General features: G+C 43.2%; 1 protein-coding gene across 1 annotated transcript in view; it reads left to right on the top strand.

The window, feature by feature from the left end:
- Positions 1-21435, top strand: part of KCNQ1 (potassium voltage-gated channel subfamily Q member 1) — a 189288-nt gene that overhangs the window by 51046 nt on the left and 116807 nt on the right. Inside the window, exon 2 of the mRNA XM_044270873.1 lies at positions 2357-2844. Coding sequence (XP_044126808.1) covers positions 2564-2844 — 281 coding nt within the window. The 5' untranslated portion in view covers positions 2357-2563. The remainder of the gene's footprint in view (positions 1-2356; positions 2845-21435) is intronic.

The following is a 21435-nucleotide window of genomic DNA, read 5'->3' as shown; positions in this document are numbered from 1 at the left end:
TAGATCCGAAGTCGATTCGCTCCAGACTTAATTTTTTAATGCTGTACGGAGACGGGTACAGCATGAAAACAAAGTTTTGAATGGATTGAGGATCCAAAGCTCGAGCTTCGTTCAACTCTGTCCACGATTGTCCACACTGATCGACCAGTGTAAAGCGTGCAACTGGTAACGACCATTTTTAATGTATGTGTACATTTCCAGGAGGAATAATAGAGGGCTGTACAAAACAGAGTTCTAAGAAAAGCTACTCAGATAACAGAATTGTTATCGTATGGAGAATGCAAATGCTGATGCTTGAACTGGACATGTTAGGAGTTGTTTTTTTTAACCCCCCCCCCTAATATTTTTTAAAGGTGTTTAACCATCTAAACATTTGTGGCATATCGCTAGAAACTGCCACAGATATCCGATAGGTGTGAGTCCCATCTCTGGGACCTGCATTTATCTCCAGAATGGGGCCCTTGATGTGAAAGAGAGCTCGATGGCTTGCTCTCCATTTCACTGCTATGGGAGTTCCAAAAAAACTGCCAAGCAAGGGCGCTCGGCTAGTTTCGGAAGTCCCATAGTGGCGAATGGAGAGCGTGTTGCGCATGCGCAGTATCTAGTGATGAGCAAAATATTGAAAAATTTGATTTTGCTGCTTCGACGAATTTGACAATTTTTTTTTTCCATCACGAAGAGCATTTCTTTGTAAGTAGCGGACGCAATGACAGGGAGCGTCGATTGAGCCGCCCCCGTCGTACTCCTCAGATGCCGCATTCACAGCTGAATGCGGCATCTGACATCCAATATTACAGTAAAAAGAAAATAAAGAAATAATAAAATCATACTTGCCCTCACCAATTTGATCGCAAAGACCCGGCCGCAGCCATCTTGACTGTAGATCCAGTGAGAAATCTTGCGCAGCCCGTGATGTCATCACGTCGGCTGACATGGTGACGTCATAATAAAGATGAAACGTGACCAGCGTCTTCCCTTGTGCAAGATTTTTTTTTCAACCGACACCATGGCTTGAGAAAGGCTTATGTAAAGCCGAAAAACGTTGCCTGTTTGCGGTGTCGGTTGAAAAAAATTTTGCACAAGGGAAGACGCTGGTCATGTTTCATCTTTATTTTTACGTCTACCATTTAGGCCTCATGCACACGACCGTTGTGTGCATCAGCGGCCCTTGTTACGTTTTTTTTCCGCGGACCCATTGACTTTCAATGGGTCCGTGGAAAAATCGGAAAATGCTCCGTTTGGCATCCGCGTCCGTGATCCGTGTTTCCAGTCCGTGAAAAAAATAGGACCTGTCCTATTTTTTTCACGGACCCATTCATGTCAATGGGTCCGTGAAAAATCACGGCTGCACACAAGATTGTCATCTGCATCCGTGATCCGTGTCCGTTTTTTCCTAAGGCAAACTTGACTTAGATTTTTTTCATGTCCGTGGATCCTCCAAAAATCAAGGAAGACCCACGGAAGAAAAAACGGACACTGATCATGAGGCCTTACAGCGGGAAAGAGTCTGACTGCTGGTGACCGTGACGCTTCCAAAGATGTGGGACACTGGTGTTGTCCTTGAAACCTATTTTTTATTTTTTTTTATAGTGAAGTCTCTTCAATCAAGATGGCGGCCGACTCTTCAAGATCAAACGTATGAGGTGTATATATATATATATATATTTTTTTTACCGCTATTCAGGGAAAATTGATTCGTTACCATGAAGCACGAGGAAATTCGGCTTCGCAGCGAATCAAATTTTCCCTGAAGTTTTAATTGAATTCCGCTTTTTGGCGTTATCCGCTCTATTCACTTCTATAAGGCTTCCAAAAATAGCCAAGCCAGCGCTCGCATAGTGGTGAACGGCAAGGATGCGGCACACGCATGATGTGCTCAATTTTGCAGATAGGTGAGAGATCCACCTGTGGGACCCTCTTCTATCTGACATTTGTGGCATATCCTAGCGCTATTCAATCAGTGTCCCAGATGGGAATACCCCTTTAACATAAAGAATGTTAACCGTTCTATAACGAGTCCATCTCAAGTTCATAGTTTCCATGGAATGAGAAGCATTTCTACCCCTCCAGGAGACTGTGGACAGTAGGCACACGTTATATCTGCAGTAGGAAAGGTGGAAGTTCTGAAAGAAAGTGAAGAGAAGGTGACTTTTCCAGAAAGAGAGAGGACACAGCATTAAGGATCACACCTCTAAAATCAACAACTCTAATAGACATCTAAGAGAGCTGTGGTCAGGAAGGAATCATGCCCGAACCACTCCCCCACCAGAGGAGTCATCAGGAGAGAGCTGGAGTAGGCAGGACCTCGAAACTCGTGTGTGTTACTAACTAGATTTTGCTTCTTATTGCTTTCCAGGCAGATTGAACACTCCGGGGAGAAAAGAAGAAGAAGAACTTGAAATTTTCTCCATAAACCAATAAACTTTCACAGTCCTAAAGAAGCTCCCCCACCTTCTCCATTTCTTACAACTTCTTCTATGTCCTCGTCATCTCCTCCTAAAACCCAGCGAAGAAACTGGAACGTCGGAATCTTAACCTCCTGAACAAACCCAGTCCCCCGGAGATGAATGAAAACCAGAACACACATTACGAACACATCTCTAGACCTCAGGGGTTAAACAGCAATGGACAGCAAGGTCAGGAACGCACCACCTCCACTTTTGAACTGAAACGCGATGTGCTGATTAACACAGATTGCCCGCGGCCGGTTATCAATCTGGATCCCAGAGTTTCTATCTACAGTACCAGACGACCTCTGCTCACCAGAACCAACATCCAAGGCAGAGTTTATAACTTTTTGGAACGCCCGACGGGATGGAAGTGTTTCGTTTATCACTTTACAGTGTGAGTAGATGACGTTTCGATGTCTTACAATTTTTTGTTGTTGTAGGTGGTCTGTGTAAGGTGTCTTAGATGTTTAGCAGTTCTGGACCATCTTGGATCTAGTTTGGTTGGAGCATGTGTTTCTGTATGTGCAGAAGTTCTGGGGACTTTTTATGATTATTTATGTCCTTTTTAGATGATGGTGGATTAGCACTGAGATTTCTTTTAGAATTCTATTTTCTAGGACGCCATTATTCCGCCAACAGATGTTGTCCTTTATAAAAGACGCATATTATGAACGAAGGGTTACTCAGAACGATATTCTAAAAACGGCATAAATTATAGGGATGTAATAAAAGTAACAATTACGTTCTAAACTTAAAATTCTCTAATCGATTTGTAGACCATGTGTACGGTACATAGTTATCCTTTGAGTTGTCCCTTTCAGAGAACTTCTATTATGTCTTCTTCGAGGAAAGCTGGGTAACAACAAATATGGCCGTTGTTCTAGCTCTCAACCTGCTTACCTAGAGGCCTAAATGATAAACCTGTGGTCATACATTACTGCTATCATATTGTTAAAGAACTGCCATCGGGTAGGTATAAGGGTATATTCACACGTGGCAGATACGCTGCGGAAGTGCGTGTAAAAGAATCCACAGCGTAATACTGTACCAGCCAAGTGGATGAGATTATAAAAAGTTTCATCTACATGCTGTAGATAAAAATCTGCAACGGAATCTGGCCAGAACTTTGACCTCTGGTGCGGATTTTGAGGCATCAGAATTTCACTAGATGCCTTGCAGATTTTTCACCCATGTGGACGTACCCAAAGGGATGCTGAGGTAGCAGTCGTTCCCAGTGTCCAAACGGGTTGAAAAGCCACATAAAAAGACCCCAGTATTACATATGGAATGAGTAGGTGGGGGCCTGTACTAGATTTGGCATCTGGAACCAGGAGCTTCAAGCCAAGCCTCTGACTTCAGAACAGGACTCCGGTGAAGCAGAGTTAAAATTTGCTACGATGGTCATATTTGTGGTCGTCCATCTTCTCTAGAAACTGATAGAAGCTCGTGGATTTATGCTCTAAACGCGTAGATCGTAATCCTACCTGCGCACAGGTATGGGGAAGGGGGTGCAAACATTTTGCATTCATTTCCATGCAGATTTCTGTGTTTCGAGATCAATTCCACACCAAAACATGCATCATTACTTGTGGTTTTTGGTGCAGATTTGATGCGGTTTTGCCGCAGATCTTACCCTTGCATTGAAAAGGGTGAAATCCGCACCTAACACTGCAGACATAATTGACATTTTGCAGATTTCAAAATCCACAAGTAGAGCGTACGTGAGATTTGTCTATTCTCGAGAATCCTTGTGGAGAAAACTTGCATAATCCACGATGTGCGCAGGTAGATGAAAATGATGGACATTCATGGTACAGCATTGTTTTTTGTTTTTGCTTTTGCATTACTATCAGCCTAATTATGATGCCACTAGTTAGGAATGCCATTCTGTGTAGCCAAGGCTTTAAGTGCAGCACAGAAGCCGGTGGCACTGGGGCCTACTGCAGCTTGACGGCCTGTGTTTAACTTTCTGTCCTTATTCCAGGGAGTTGGACATGCTTTTGGCAAAAATCTAAATTATGTCGCACAGTTTTTTTGTTTTTATGATAAATTTCTGACCTTGGTATTGAATGATTTGCTTTAAATAGATGTGTTCAAAATAAATTTTGTGTTCTGATCGGCCCAATTGGTCGACCGATTTGATTCTGAATCACTTCTACTCAAATCGGCGTGCTCCAGTTGGCCTGACAATTTGTGTATGACATTCTCTTCTAGGACTCTTATTATTTTTTTCTCCCGTTTCCCACTTTTGGCCAAATCGAATCACCAAAAACTCCAATTCGGATCCTCCTTGAATCTTTACAACATTTGTGGCAAATCAAATTAGTTTAGAATTGATTTGCTCATCTCTAGCGCATATCTATTACATTCTTAGGATACTTGAGGAATATATGTTCGGTTTTTCCACGCGGATTCCCGTGCAGAAAAACTGAAGCTTAGTACAGTGCCAGCAAAGTGTACATGAGATTACACAAATGTCATGTACACTTTGCAGATTGTTTCCGCCTGGATATTGACCTGCCAGGCAGATTTTCAAATCCACAGCATGTTGATTATGTTTGCGGTTTTAGCTGAGAATTTCGACCTTTTCCGATGAAGGGTAAGGGCAAAACCGCATATAATCCACACCCAAAACCAATGTTAGAATTTGTGGATTTTGGTGCAGATATGGTGAAGAAACGCACATAAAATCCACGCGGAAATTCGTGCAAATCTTATGCGTTTTCACCCGCACTTGTGTGTAAGTGGCCTAGGCTTCCTGCACACGTTGCGGATTATGTGCACTTTTTCCATGCATATTCTTATGTTGAAAAACGCTGCGTAATACAGTACCAGTAAAGTGTGTGAGATGTCACAAATCTCATGTACATTTAGATTTTTTGTTTGGTACGGAAATCGACCTTAAGTGCAGATTTTGAAATCCACAGCAGGTCAATTCTCTGTGCGATTCTTTTGTGTGGTCTGTGGCAAACAACCTCAAATCCACCCCAAAAACAAGACAGATTGCAGGAAAGGTTTCTAAGGCTACTTTCACACTAGCGTTCGTCGGTCCGCTCGTGAGCTCCGTTTGAAGGGGCTCACGAGCGGACCCGAACGCAGCCGTCCAGCCCTGATGCAGTCTGAATGGAGCGGATCCGCTCAGACTGCATCAGTCTGGCGGCGTTCAGCCTCCGCTCCGCTCGCCTCCGCACGGACAGGCGGACAGCTGAACGCTGCTTGCAGCTTTCGGGTGTCCGCCTGGCCGTGCGGAGGCGTGCGGATCCGTCCAGACTTACAATGTAAGTCAATGGGGACGGATCCGTTTGAAGATGCCACAATATGGCTCAATCTTCAGGCGGATCCGTCCCCCATTGACTTTACATTGAAAGTCTGGACGGATCCGTACGAGGCTATTTTCACACTTAGCTGTTATATGCTAAAATAATGCAGACGGATCCGTACTGAACGGAGCCTCCGTCTGCATTATTATGATCGGATCCGTTCAGAACGGATCCGATCGAACGCTAGTGTGAAAGTAGCCTTAAGAAGGACACATTTCCTTATTTCCCTCTCTACCCTGATTGTGGCCATTTTGCCAATCCTACATATATTGCATCTCACATTTTTGCACTAGGTGGTTTGGTGTAACGGTTAGTCATGGTATTTCTGGTGGTCTGGAGCCTGTTAAAATTTAGCATCTCTGGTGGTCTAGGTTGATGAAGGTGTTATGTTGATATCCATTATCCATCGTGGTCTAATCTGATTATGGGTTCATATCTAATATCCCTGGAGGTCTAGGGTGGCTCAGTGGTTTATACTTCTAATTATATACTGGAACTTTTTTACAGAATTACTGAGGTTTCTAAATACTAGGACCAACCATGAGTGATGTCAGTTTTTTATTTCCAAACCACCTTTGGTTTGCTTCCACCTTTGGCGAGCTGTATTACTGCATTATGTGGCTCTAGACGTACCCAGTTACCCATCGTCCATTTACTGACTTTGTGTATTTGATGAACTGGAGTGCTTTTTTGTGTTTTCAGCTCGAGTTAAAGTGTTTTTCCAGTTTTATGTACATAAAGGTTATTCATTTTATGAGGAGCATTATGTAATTTTCTTATATGCTTTGTTTCAAACCCTGCCCATTCTCGAAGGCCTCTTAGAAGTGCACTTCAGCTTTTCCTTCAAGGAGCGAAGAATTATTCTATAATTTTGGCAAAAATTTGAATGTAAAGGGATTGGCCCATCTCAGACCTTGATGATGTATCGCTAGAATATACCCATGTCAGGTAGGAGTGGGTCCCACCTTGGGGACCTCCTGCTATCTTGAGCATGGGGACACCTAGGTGAACAGAGAGCAGCCATACACCTTCCGTTCACCGTTATGAGTTCCAAAAATAGGCAAGTGGCAACTTGGCTATTTCCAGCAATCCCATGTCGGCGAATGGAGCGGTGGCTGTGCCTGCGCAGTGCGCTCTATATTCACTGCTATGGAACTTATGAAAATAGCAGAGTACTTGCTTGGCTATTTTGGGGATTTCCATAGCAATGAATGGAGAGCATTCCGCGCATGCAAAGCATGCCCTCCTTCAATTTGTGGGCCTGTTCTGGAGATAGAAAAGGGGTTCTAGAGGTGGCATTTGCACCTATGACATTGATCATATGAGCCAACCCCTTTAAGTATTAAGGTAACTTATGATGCGTTTACAGAGGTTCCCTTGCCACATCAAAATGTCTTTAGAGGAGTCTCCAGCATTAGACAAACTTGGCTGCATTCTTTCAGAAACAGTGCCTCACCTTCCATAGGTCGGTTGTAACACAGAGAAGAGTGCTGGGTAGTTAGATCAAGGGTGCCTGACCTAGGAAAGACATCTGTTGGTGCAGTGACACAACCATTGGTTTCTTTAATGAAAAACCTAAAAATTTGAAGTAGACAATGTGTTCTGGAGCTCGGGGGCTCTTTTTTTCTGTTTTAATAGTTTTTTAGTTTTTCATTTCAAATGGTTACAAAGTACACTACAGTTTGATTTGTTACAGTGACTTGAGGGTCTTTTTTTCCAAAACTGGCAGCTGCAAAAATGCGATCGCATCTAGCACAAATATCAGCTGCAAACGGTCCTTCCTGACGGACAGTGGCTAGGAGCCATAGGTCTTCCCCCTGTATACTGTGTGTGCCTTGCCTTTCCCCTGTGTATCCTGTGTGCGCCTTGCCTTTCCCCTGTGTATCCTGTGTGCGCCTTGCCTTTCCCCTGTGTGCGCCTTGCCTTTCCGTGTATCCTGTGTGCGCGCCTTTGCCTTTCCCCTGTGTATCCTGTGTGCGCCTTGCCTTTCCCCTGTGTATCCTGTGTGCGCCTTGCCTTTCCCCTGTGTATCCTGTGTGCGCCTTGCCTTTCCCCTGTGTATCCTGTGTGCGCCTTGCCTTTCCCCTGTGTATCCTGTGTGCGCCTTGCCTTTCCCCTGTGTATCCTGTGTGCGCCTTGCCTTTCCCCTGTGTATCCTGTGCGCGCCTTGCCTTTCCCCTGTGTATCCTGTGTGCGCCTTGCCTTTCCCCTGAGTATCCTGTGTGCGCCTTGCCTTTCCCCTGTGTGCGCCTTGCCTTTCCCCGTGTATCCTGTGTGCGCCTTGCCTTTCCCCTGTGTGCGCCTTGCCTTTCCCCTGTGTGCGCCTTGCCTTTCCCCTGTGTGCGCCTTGCCTTTCCCCTGTGTGCGCCTTGCCTTTCCCCTGTGTGCGCCTTGCCTTTCCCCTGTGTGCGCCTTGCCTTTCCCCTGTGTGCGCCTTGCCTTTCCCCTGTGTGCGCCTTGCCTTTCCCCTGTGTGCGCCTTGCCTTTCCCCTGTGTGCGCCTTGCCTTTCCCCTGTGTGCGCCTTGCCTTTCCCCTGTGTGCGCCTTGCCTTTCCCCTGTGTGCGCCTTGCCTTTCCCCTGTGTGCGCCTTGCCTTTCCCTTGTATCCTGTGTGCGCCTTTGCCTTTCCCCTGTGTATCCTGTGTGCGCCTTTGCCTTTCCCCTGTGTATCCTGTGTGCGCCTTTGCCTTTCCCCTGTGTATCCTGTGTGCGCCTTTGCCTTTCCCCTGTGTATCCTGTGTGCGCCTTTGCCTTTCCCCTGTGTATCCTGTGTGCGCCTTGCCTTTCCCCTGTGTATCCTGTGTGCGCCTTTGCCTTTCCCCTGTGTATCCTGTGTGCGCCTTGCCCTTCCCCTGTATACTGTATGTTGTATAGTGATGAATTCATTTTCTAAAGACCTTCAAACAGAAAACAAAAATGTTGGACCACAAATGGTACATATTCAGGGTAATTTCTCACTTGTATATTAGAGAGGGAAAAGACTTGGCTGCAAACTCCCCTTTTGTGATGAAGTTCCTTTTTAAGTACAGTACAGATAAATTAATTTTATGATTTGCGTTTCCTGTTGGCATTTCCTGTATGATGCCACTTTTGTGCAATATGAAAATGAGCTGGAAGGCAGAATCATCACTACTTTAATTATCCTATAAACGGCAGTTGTGCCTACCCCTCCCCCAGCATCGATGCCCTATATGCGGTAGAAAGAATACTCTGCATATGAGGGCTGCAAGAAAAATGATTTAGTAAAGGCTTAAAATCATACTCTCTGTCGCTGCTTAACTCCCCTGAGAACAAGAGAATCGGACATGTTGAGATCCAACAGCCTGATCCTTCTCTGCCCATACCCATTAGATGGTTGGCAAATCTTGCCCAAATTGGTGGCTTCTGCCAATCTACATTTAATGTGTGTAACCAGCTTTACTATTAATGTCTTCACGTTTTTCTACAATCTGGTTGCATTTATCTTAGAGGTTTCCTGACTGGACGAACCCGGTCATGGAGTATTACATCATGTATAAACTAGCCTTGGAAAGGGAGGAATACTGGGTTTCTAAAACATGTCTCCAAGTCTACCAAAAGCTATCATTTTTGCTGCAGATAACAAATGTATGTAGATGGGGCTCAACGGTTACCCTTCATTTTTTAGATCTACTGGTGGCAGATCTATGTTAAAGGGTCATCTTGTCCATGGAGTAGCCTTGCATGCCCCAACAGTTTGCTGCTATCGGTGCACGCTGGGAGTTGTAGTTTCCTAACAGCTGGAGTCACAGGTTAGATGAGGTGCACCACTGATGAGGTAGAAACGTTGGCCAAACACTATTTAAGCCAACCATCTAACGCATACTCGCTTGGAAGAAGTAGCGATGACATGTAGAAGGGAACATGTCATCAACTTTCTGCTGCCCATACTAACGGCAGCACAAAGTAGAGACAGGTGAGTTGATTTCAGTGGTCTGTTATTTATAAGTTACAAGTAAGGCTACTTTCACACTGGCGTTTTGGCTTTCCGTTTGGGAGATCCGTTCAGGGCTCTCCCAGGCGGTCCAAAACGGACCAGTTTTGCCCTAATGCATTCTGAATGGATAAGGATCCGCTCAGAATGCATCAGTTTTCCTCCATTCCGTCTCCATTCCGCTTTGGAGGCAAAAACCAAAACACTGCTTGCACCGTTTTGGTGTCCGTCTGACGAAACTGAGCCAAACGGATCAGTCCTGACACACAATGTAAGTCAATGGGGACGGATCCGTTTTTCTATGACCCAATCTGGCACAATAGAAAACCGATCCGCCCTCTATTGACTTTCAATGGTGTTCAAGACTGATCCATCTGGGCTATGTTACAGATAATGCAAATGTATCCGTTCTGAACGGATGCAGGCGGTTGTATTATCTGAACGGATCCATCTGTGCAGATCCATGATGGATCCGCACCAAACGCGAGTGTGAAAGTAGCCTAAGTGGTTGCCAAAAACCAACCTCACAATCATTGCAGACTGGGCCTGGAAAAGAGTCCCGGCCACCTGAGAAGAGTCCTGGTTTTCATGAATTCCTGCTCTTCCTGCTGATGACTGACAGTCTTCTACCTAGTTTTCTCCCTTTCTGTCTAGGAGAGAACTGCCAACCATCAGCAGATGGGTGAGAGCAGGAGATTAGGAATAACCAGGACTCTTCTCAGGTAGATTTGACTCTTCTCAAGGCCTGGGCTGCAAAGATTATGATGTTGGTTCTCGGCAACCGCTTACTTTTAGCTCACGAGTGACACACCGCTGAAATCAGCATTATGCTGCCCTCAGTGAGGTCAGCATGAAAGTTAATGACAGGTTCCCTTTTAAGTACCCTAATATTTAATGTTATTTGAGCAGAGGCGAAACTTAAAGGGATTTCCTGAGACTTTTATACTGATGACCTATGCTCTGGATAGGTAATCGGTATCTGATCGGGGAGGATCTGACACCTGGGACCTCAGTTGATTAACTGTTTGAGAAGGCGCCGCAGCCTTCTTGCAGCTTAGCCTAGGTTATGTGACGTTATGTTCATCGGTCATATGTCCTAGGCGCAGCTCGGTCACCTTGAAGTGAATGGGGCTGAGCTACAATACTCAGTACGGCCGCTATACAATGGATGGCACTTTGTTTTATTAGCCGTGGCGTTACTGCGAGCACCGGGGCCTCCTCAAACAGCTGATTGGCAGGGTTCCCAGGTGTCCAACCCCTGCTGATCAGCTATTGATCCTGAAGATAGGCCATCACTTTGTAAATAATGGACAACCCTTTTAAGGTTTATTTTAAGTTTGATTTTAGTTTTTGGGTCTTTATATGGTGCAATGTTGCACCCAGACCCCTAGATATCGTTGGCGGTATGGCCTTGTGTAGATGTGCTATAACTCTCTAGTCCCAGACTGGTGATTATAATTGTTGGTGTTGGCTCGGTCTTTGTAGTGGTTGTTGCTTAGTCTCTCTGTAAATGAATCAGTCTTAGTCCTGTTTGCAGAGTTTTAATCTAATCCTCATATAAACTTTCCTTTAGGAGTTTATTTGTAAGACTCCAAACGAGACCAAGAGACCATGGCACTACGGAAATACACGGTGATGGCACGTCTGTTTTGTTTAACGTAATCGCTGGTGGGATTTTCCACAGTGGGAGAAAGTACAATCATTCTCTGTAGTTAAAACAGTCACTCTTTCAGAGGTGGTTACAGAAGAAAGTGTCTGTGCTCTCGGGAAAAGAGATGATTGAAACAAACAATAACAAAAGCAAAAAAAACATGGTTTTTGCTCTTGGCATCCAAAAAGTCAAAATCCTTGAAGTTGCCAAGCTCCTTCAGGTTTTGTCAGGTCCACTTTATTTTTTCTGAAGCCTAATGGTCCACGGTTGACTATAATGGCCCATCCACAAGGTTACCAAGAGCTGAAGACACTGCTGCCACTCCATCCTAATGATTGGCAAGCGGTCAAACCCTTTTTTGGTGCAACTTGATTGTATATCGTTGTGAGAAAACACTATTAATCTATATATTTTTTCATACTTGCCAACTCTCATGGAACGTTCATGAGGCTTCCAGAAAAAAGGGGAGACCTCTCAGACTTCTGGAAGTGTTTGCAAATATCTTGAGCAGCGCAGAAGCCTTCTCCCAAAAGGCAGTACTTTATAAATGTTTCTGGTGCATGGCACCAGGATTATCAGGCTCATCCCTGGGGAGGGGCAGCACTGTTTCCATGTAAAAGGGGACTGATCAGTGAAAAGGGGTCCCCAAAAAATTCACACTTCTTCTGGAACCCAGTTTCTGAAAGTTAGTAAATATGTATTTAATTCATGTTTGGTTTTCCATTTTGTCTGTGAAAATGTTCAGCTGTCTGTGGCTACATTCAGTGTCAGACTCTGGTTCCTTGGGCCCACCAGAAGAAATTCTTCTCAGGGGACCAACCTCCTATATCACTGATAACATCTGGTAGGTTTTGAATCACAGAAATACACCATAGTGGCAAGTGATTATTTTCAAAGTCAGCATCAAATGTGTTTTTTTAAATCTTTTCTCTTGGACCTTTGAGACAATCTATATCTTCAGAGCTTGGTATCCTCTGGTACCCTGGCGGGCCAGTCCAGCCCTGGCTATATTTCACCCGATGAAAGGAAGAATCAAAGAATTGTCAAGCCTGATGAGTTAGGTCCACCAACTTAAATCTGTTGCCTAGGCACAGGCATGCTTTGGTATGGCAATGTGTTATGAAAAAAATCTTTTTAGTATGACACTGGATGGAATAATTTGATTGGATCTGGCAGATGAACCTCCATATGCCTGTGTATGCAATTGGAGGCACACAAATGGGCCCATAGATTTCTATGGGTGTTTTTCTCGGAGAAAGCTCACAAGATTGGAGATAAATAACTTTTAGTTTTCTGAGGATCTCCTGGAAAATCTGTCTGCCAGCCCCTATAGACTCTATAATGGTTGTCACCTAGCATCTGTCTCTTGTCTAGGAGAAAAGGCGGAATAGAATATTCAGACTTTACACAGTTTATATTTCCTGATATTTATTACATTTAGATTCTCAGTAAATCAGACTTATATTCCCTTTCTTGGCGGCAAACACATGGTGGCCACTTGAGTCTAGAATCTCGCTAATTCCCACATAACAATAACAGATTGGATAACACGATAACCTGTGATTTACGGTCATTAACAATGGCTCTACTTAGTAAATACACAGGTGAGAAATCTAAACCACCGGCGACAATGCCAGACTGTCATAAGTGCTCATTTGTTGTACCTGTTATCTTTGCATTTCGTCTGTGCAAGTAAGAAAAAACACGCACTGGTTTTATTTTTACATGGTTTTACTGGTTTTCCGAAGCGGCTTCCTTCCTGCATGGTGTCTGCATTTACACTGGACATAACATTGCATGCTTAAAGGGTAACTGTCATATTTTTATTTGATAGTTTATTACAGCTAGGCATGTATACCTGTCTGTCAATGATTGTCAAAAGATCTGTAATTACCTTATGATAACAGCTTTCATTAATGTCCTCTGTGCCTTTCCACTGCTCCCTTAAAAGACAGTTGCTATGGCTGGTCTGTCTCTGGCTAAGAAGACAGGAAGACGGAGGGGCGGTCCTTCACACTGCATGCCTGCATTAGGCTTCAGAGTGAGGAGGCGTGTCTCTCAGTAATCCAATGTGATTGGCTGACAGGAAGCTGCTGGCTACAGCAAGTGTGTATGGGAAGTGAGGGAAAGCAGTTTTGGCCTCAGAGAACTGGCAGAGGAGCCATCTTGAGAAGGTCCTCATATTGTAAATGTTTAAAGAGCCGTAACTAAGGGAAAAACTCAAGGAAAACAGTGGTATGTGAAGAAACTAAAGATTGCTTTATGCATAATGCTGCTGCAGCAGTAACATATGCCAAAATTCATTTTTTGATGAAAACTTGATATTTACCCTTTTTAGGATATTTTGTGTATGGAGAGGGGTAAATGAGGTAAGGAAATGGGGTCGCTGGTCCTCGGTTGGGTTACTTGACGGTAGGTTCTGTTTTCTTGCATGGAGTTAAGGCATCTGTATAATATACAATATAATATGTACATATATTATACAGTATTATCCTATGCCCTTTTAAATATATTTGGCCCTTCTTGATTTGCAAGAATAGTCTCCATTCTTTTTCTAATGTGCAAAAGGTTTTTTTTCCAGTTTGCATCAACATCCTGTAAAACAATCATTTTTGAAAGTACCTGTAATTTTGTAATGTATTTAATTTACCTTTGTTGCTGCTATCGTCTGTTCTGGGCTGTCGCCGCAATGGTATTGAGCCACAGAATAAGGATGTCATGTCATTTTTAGCATACAGTGAACTATGTGATATCAAAACCCCAAAAACCTTGGCGCAATTTGATTAAATTTTTTTCAATTTTACCCCACAAATATTTTTTTTTCCTGTTTTCCAATACAGGACATGGTAAATTAGATGGCAATATAAAAAAACATGCATCTTGTTGTGCAAAAAATAAGCCCTCATCTGGCTATGTGAACGGAAAAAAAAAGGTATGCAATACAGCCATAGCATAGCTGCCAACAGTCCCAAATTTGCAGCGACTGTCCCTAATTTTCAAATCGTAATACACTGCAATACAAAAGCGTATTGTACAAGCGACTAAGCGATTGCCTGCTCAAATAAGTTAGGGGGACTAAACAAAAAACAACATAAAAGGTTAAAATATATTAAACATATAAAAAAAACTCCCCATTGCCATTCATTATGTTAAAAAAAAAAAAAATGTAGTATTTGGTATGGTCATGTCCAAAAATTTCCTACCTAATAAAATTTTATTTTAGTCTTAAAATCCCAGAAACCCCATTTTAACACATTTCTTAAAAGTCTTAATTAGTGCTCAAATAAGATTCTCCAAATTTATTAAGATGTGCAGTTGTAAATTATAATAAATTTTAGCCCTGCGGGAGGGGCAAAAATCTTGGATACCCCCCCCACACACACACACATTTTTACATTTAATTCTGCTTGTGCAAAAATTTGTGACTTTTGCAAGCCAGGAAATTGGCGTACAGCCCTCGATAAATTCCCCCCCATAACTTGTCCTGATTTTACCCGCATTTTAAGTAACTGGGGAACAACAGGATCTCTACAGGATGTGTTTTCTCTGCTTAAAGAGCTTCATGGCCAACTGTAAAAGTTAAGGTCAGGTACTTGCAGCTCACACTGCTTCACCACCGAGTCCCTTTTATCTCTGTCAAGATTTCCTCCTGTCTAAATATAGGCCGGGAGCGCATATTTTTCTGTGCCGCTTCTATATATTCTCATTCACGGCCAAGAGAGGCATCTGCTCCAATTCCAGGGGAGATAGACATTTATCACACTTCCTCCAAGTCTACACCCCCGACAATTTAGAACGTCACACTTCTTGTTTTGGAACTTTTATCCGGAAAATCCTTCCATCCTTTACGATTCAGGTTCCTTGATGTTTTAAAGCTCTATCACATATCCTACTCTCTCTACTTCCAAAGTGTACACAATGTAGTCATCCTCTTTCCTATTGCAGTACATAGCCTTGCTTCCCTTTGGGTCATCCTCTTACGCCTTTGAGGAGAATATTCCCCTTCCCCTTCTCTTGATGAAGTGTAAGCAAAAGTCTTCTAGGAAATGCACCCTCTGTATTGTTATATAAGAGGCCAAGAAATATCCTGTGTGTGAATACTCAGAAAGGTGTCCTTGGTTGTGGTGGTATGGATGTTTTTTTTGCTTCTTTTTTTTTACTTTTTGGACATGGATATACTTTACCAAGCAAAATGTACCAGAATTTTACTGCAGATTGTTCCAAAAATAGTTGGTTCCAAACTTTTTGACAGTATTGGAAAAGGTCATTAGGAATAGGAGCAGTCTAAGACTTTTTATTAAAGGGATATTCCCATCTAGAACTTTATGGCATATCGATACATCTGGGACTCGCTTCTATCTCAAGAACGAGACCCCAATGTTAATGGCGAGCACACGTGCGCAGCTTTTTCCTTTCACTGCTATGAAACCTCTGAAAATAGTTGAGTGCTAGTTTGACTATTTTCAGAGGTCCAGTAGTGGTGAAGGGAAAGATGGCCGCCAATGCACAGTATTCTCTCCACTATGGGACTTCTGAAAGTAGCTGAGAGAGGCTCTTTTCAGAAGTCCCACAGCAGTGAATGGATAGGATGGCGCGCATGTGTGCCAATGCTCTTCATTCACAACAGGCTGTTCTTAAGACCACAGAGATGAGACCCGCACCTTTTTGACTTTTATAGCGCATCCTATTGAGATGCCATAAATGTCCAGATGGGGCAACGCCTTTAAAGATTCTGTGTTGCACATTATTGTTGTGCATGTAGACCAGCCATGAGGTAGTGTAAGGGAGAAAATTGTGCCCGGGCTACTTTCACATCGGCGCTTTCCTTTCCAGTATTGAGATCCATCATAGGATCTAAAAACCAGAGGAAAACACTTCAATTTTGTCCCCATTAATTGTAAATGGGGACAAAACCAAAAAGAACGGAGTGCACCAGAATGCATTCCGTTTCGTTCCCATGCCTCACTCAAAAACGCTGCAAGCTGGGATACTGAACAAGACTGATCCGGCATGAAACACAATGCAAGTCAATGGTGCCGGATCCGTTTTCTCGGAAACGTCTTGGTCATTTTAGAGAGAATACAACCCGATCCGTTCAGAATGGATGCAGCCGGTTGTATTATTATAACAGAAGCGTTTTTGCTGGACCCTGCCGGATCCAGCAAAAACGTAGATGTGACCGTAGCCTTAACAAGACTGGCAAGTTGCCCCAACTACATACTTTTCAACAGTCTTCTTTTTTTCAAGACTGTAATTTTTTGCAAAAATAGTGTAAAAACTTAAACCCCCATACAGTATATGACCACATTTGATATTTTCCCAGTGTTTTTGTTAGTTTTTTATTCATTATGCAGTCATGGTAATTTGTTTACGGCACATAATGTAACGGCACACAGGGCTGCCGAGGTTGCGGATACACCCGGGCACTACAGTCTTGGTGGACCCAAAAAGTCTTTCAGCTATAAATATGGACACTACATGATCATTGGGGAGCTCTGATTTTGCATTAGGGCCGAGGAACTTTGCGTTCCTGTATGATTCCAAATGAATGAGAATCGCTGGGATGTTGTCGTCTACTGCTTTTAATAGTTTACAGATTATTTTATGAAATCCTTTGAATAGTCTCTTACATTTCAGCTTCCTTAATACAGACACATTTATCTTGTTAGCATGTTTTCGTCTGTGGAAGTAAATCAGATTACAGTGTAAACCCATGGGAGTAAGTAAACCTGTAAAGTTGTTCCAGATAGGGCCTAATAAATCCATTGGCTTCAAGGCTGGAAGCCAGAATTCTAGCCTGCGGGAGGCCCTACTGTCCACTGTGATCATGATAACGGCAAGTTGATAACTTGCGTTTAAAGGGTCCTCTAGTCTGTTTTTGACTCCTCACGTGTAGATGGAGCAACTTTATGTTGGGTCACCTGGTTCCTTGTGCACACAAGCTAACACATACAACACAGGCACTACACCTACATATACTGGGCTCAATGCCACAATATGGCGTTGTATAGGCACAACACGTAGCTTCAAAAATAGCGACACCACACAATATATAAACATTGGATAAAAAAAAAAATATGATAAAACCAGAAAATGAATCCCTACCCACATAAAACAGGGGCTACAATGCGGTACACAATTAGGACAGGACAAAGCATACACAAAGGACCAATGAATAGTCCCCAAAAGGGAACACAAGAGTGCAGATAATGTAAAGTCCAAAAATAAACTATAAAACAGACCACCGTAGCACCTGAGACCCCCACGCTGTTTCGCAGTCTCTTCCTCCGGGGACTCCCCCTGGGTCTCGGGTGCTACTGTAGTCTGTATTATTGTTTTATTTTTGGACGGTGCATGCTTTCTTCTGATTGTCTATCGCTTTGTAGCCCCCTGTTCTATGTGGGTAGGGATTGATTTTCTGTTTTTATCGTGGAGTATTTATTTATAAAATGTTGTTATAATAAAGATCATGTTGTTCGATTGTCTACTCTTGACATGTTGTGTGGTGTCACTATTTTTGAAGCTAAACAATCAAATAGCTACAAGCTAATATCCTCTCTTGTCCCAGATATTAAAATATAACTTTTAATAAATTGGTTAAAATAGTATAAACAAACCTATTAAACTATTACAATACTATAAGTAAGAAACATTTTGTGGGTTAAAACTAGTTGATCCTCATTATTGGTGTCATATAGCTGCGTGATTGTACACCGTTGTTTATAGAAGGTGGCTGGGAGTGCACTTCCCCTAATGTGTGCCAGTACAAAAATACCCCTTATTTGTGCCAGTACAAAAATACCCCTTATTTGTGCCAGTACAAAAATACCCCTTATTTGTGCCAGTACAAAAATACCCCTTATTTGTGCCAGTACAAAAATACCCCTTATTTGTGCCAGTACAAAAATACCCCTTATTTGTGCCAGTACAAAAATACCCCTTATTTGTGCCAGTACAAAAATACCCCTTATTTGTGCCAGTACAAAAATACCCCTTATTTGTGCCAGTACAAAAATACCCCTTATTTGTGCCAGTACAAAAATACCCCTTATTTGTGCCAGTACAAAAATACCCCTTATTTGTGCCAGTACAAAAATACCCCTTATTTGTGCCAGTACAAAAATACCCCTTATTTGTGCCAGTACAAAAATACCCCTTATTTGTGCCAGTACAAAAATACCCCTTATTTGTGCCAGTACAAAAATACCCCTTATTTGTGCCAGTACAAAAATACCCCTTATTTGTGCCAGTACAAAAATACCCCTTATTTGTGCCAGTACAAAAATACCCCTTATTTGTGCCAGTACAAAAATACCCCTTATTTGTGCCAGTACAAAAATACCCCTTATTTGTGCCAGTACAAAAATACCCCTTTACAGTGTGTGCCAGTACAAAAATACCCCTTTACAGTGTGTGCTAATACAAAAATACCCCTTTACAGTGTGTGCTAATACAAAAAATGCCCCCTTATAATGCGTGCTCATACAAAATGCCCCTATTTAGTGCCCCATAGTGCTCCCCCCCCCCCCCCATGGTGGCCCAACAGCATGGTGCCAATTCTTTCATTGCGCTGTCTGCGCCGGTATCCAGCAGGCTACATGCACTAGTCCTAAAGCCTATCAGAGGGAAATGAGGGGCAGGGAGACATCGCTCCCTTGCCCCGGCCACAGAACCTAACTGTATCACCGTCCTGAAGACGGCGATACATAATTGGTGGTGCGCCTCTGGCAAGCGGGGCCCGGTTGCCTCCCCCGGCTTAGGAGCCTGGTTTCAATTGAGACTGCTAAGATCACTATAGCTACGCCCCTGTGCTCACCGTCTGGTGCACGGATCCTGGCGGAGCCAATCCAGTTCAACATAAAGTCTGCTCTAGCACTTGAGAAATTGTAACATTATAAAATCTTCTTTATTCGAAAATTAATAAAATCATTCACATGCAGTGTAATTTATGAATCCCCCATGTAAAATTGGTCTACGTGTTTCGGACTAAACCCAGTCCTTATGTCATGGATAAGGACTGGGTTTAATCTGAAACGCGTAGACCTATTTTCCCGTGGGTGACTCATATATTGCACTGCATGTGAATGATTTTATTAATTTTTCAATAAAGAAGACTTCATAATGTTTCCATCTCTCAAGTGCTGGAGCGGTCATTCTCCTTGTGCACACAAGTCTCTCACCACTCGTGTCAACCATTTTGAGCATCTTGCCATCTGCCGTTGTGAGAGCAAGTAGTATTTGCATGAAGGTTTACATTGGGCCCCAAAATAGATTTTAATGGTGGGCCCTAGGCACCCCAGTCCGACAGTGCTGTCAGTCAAGGAAAGAATGGTGTCTCAAAGTCTGGAAAGTGGAGGAGCTAAGGCGCCCCAATTCACGTATGAAAGCAACTAAGATATTTCATGAACGGTACATTGGATTTTCACCTTGCAGGTATCGTTTTAATCAGTAGGGTCAACTTTATTAGGCAGCATGCCTGGTTTAATAGGGTTGATCATCTTTTAAGGGGTTGTCCGGGTTCAGAGCTGAACCCGTACATACCCATATTTTAACCTAGGTAGCCCCCCAGATGTTAGCATCGGAGCATCTCATGCTCCGATGCTTTTATCCTGCGCTGGATATCTCAGGGCAAGGGCTCTTTTGTTTACAATAACACACTGCCGGGCGGAAGCTTCCGCCCAGCAGTGTGTTCGGTGATGTCGCTGGCTCTGATGGGCGTGCTTTAGTGCTACCCTAGCCATTTTACTAACTAGGGCAGCGCTAAAGCCCGCCCATCAGTGCTGGTGACGTCACCGGGCTTCCTGGCAGCCCCATAGAGAGCTTGGTTCGTCACGGAGCTCCTGAAAATGCCTTTGCCCTGTGCGTTTTAGTGCAGGGCAAAGGAGAGCATCGGAGCATGAATTGCTCTGATGCTCAAGTCAGGGGGGCTGCCGGGGGGGGGGAATGGAGGTATGTCCGGGTTCAGCTCTGAACCCGGACAACCCCTTTTAAGTCTCAAAATAAAAATTCCTATATCTGACAAAATTATTTTGTAGTACAGACGGAAGGTGGCTTATTTCTTGGCTTTACCATGGCTTACGCACATTCTCTCTATACTGTTCTGGTAAATAGTTTTCGGTAAGTCCCTTCTTATAAAAAAAAAAAACAACAACAATAGGAAGATTACAGTCTAAAGTCAGTGGCCCACAAGGAGCCAGTCACCAGCTATGACTACACAACACTCTCAATTGAGCTTCTTCAGGACATGAAAGGTGATGTTTATAGTAAGGCTTTCCTGCCCTGTGATCATCAACACCTCCGCTATAATTGCAGGATATCCTTTTGCCAATCAAGCAGCCCAGGGACAGAATTTTTTTTTTTTTGCGCTTGTATACGTTTCAACTCTTTGCCTTTTCAGCCCGCCTTTGATATTACCCATTATGCTAATTGGTTTCATTTGTGCCTATGCCGCTCCTGCGGTCGGACAGTGTTTGTCCCCTCCATCCTACAAGAATTTTGTTATTTTCTACCTATTTTTAGACCAAAAATTGCATGTGCCTGTCGGTAAGAAAGACCATACACGTCACTAAATGTGTATGTACTGAGCAAGTGGTAAATCAATGCAAGGGAAAAATCCAGGAGTGGACAGTTTTGTCTGAAATAGTCACTGGAAGTACATTTCCTCTGTACGTTCACATTCATACTCATGGGATGAGGGACACAAAAATAGTATTGAACTTAACCTATGACATTTGCAATTTACGAGTTTCAGCCTCAGCAGAGGCGTAACATGAAGCTCTGTGCCATTTATAATACTGGTGAGGTCTTATGTGGCAGAGGAGCATTTTAGCCCCTGCAGGATCTGGGTGTATCCTGCGCCCCCTATAGTTAAAAAGAATAGGGCACATATACACATAAGTTAGAATCTGCTTACCATCTGTGTAGCTTAGATGATCCTCATTCTGTCAGGGGAAACTCTGGGTGCACTAAGGCTGCATTCACATGACACTGAAAACAAAGAACAAAAAAAAATAAAAAATGGTCGTTAAAAACATAATTTTTAACAGATGTTTTTCATAGATT

The sequence above is a fragment of the Bufo gargarizans genome, chromosome 10, assembly GCF_014858855.1.
Source record: "Bufo gargarizans isolate SCDJY-AF-19 chromosome 10, ASM1485885v1, whole genome shotgun sequence".
NCBI classification, from domain to species: domain Eukaryota; kingdom Metazoa; phylum Chordata; class Amphibia; order Anura; family Bufonidae; genus Bufo; species Bufo gargarizans.
Note: the sequence above shows the minus strand (reverse complement) of the source record. Positions and strands in the feature narration are given on the sequence as shown.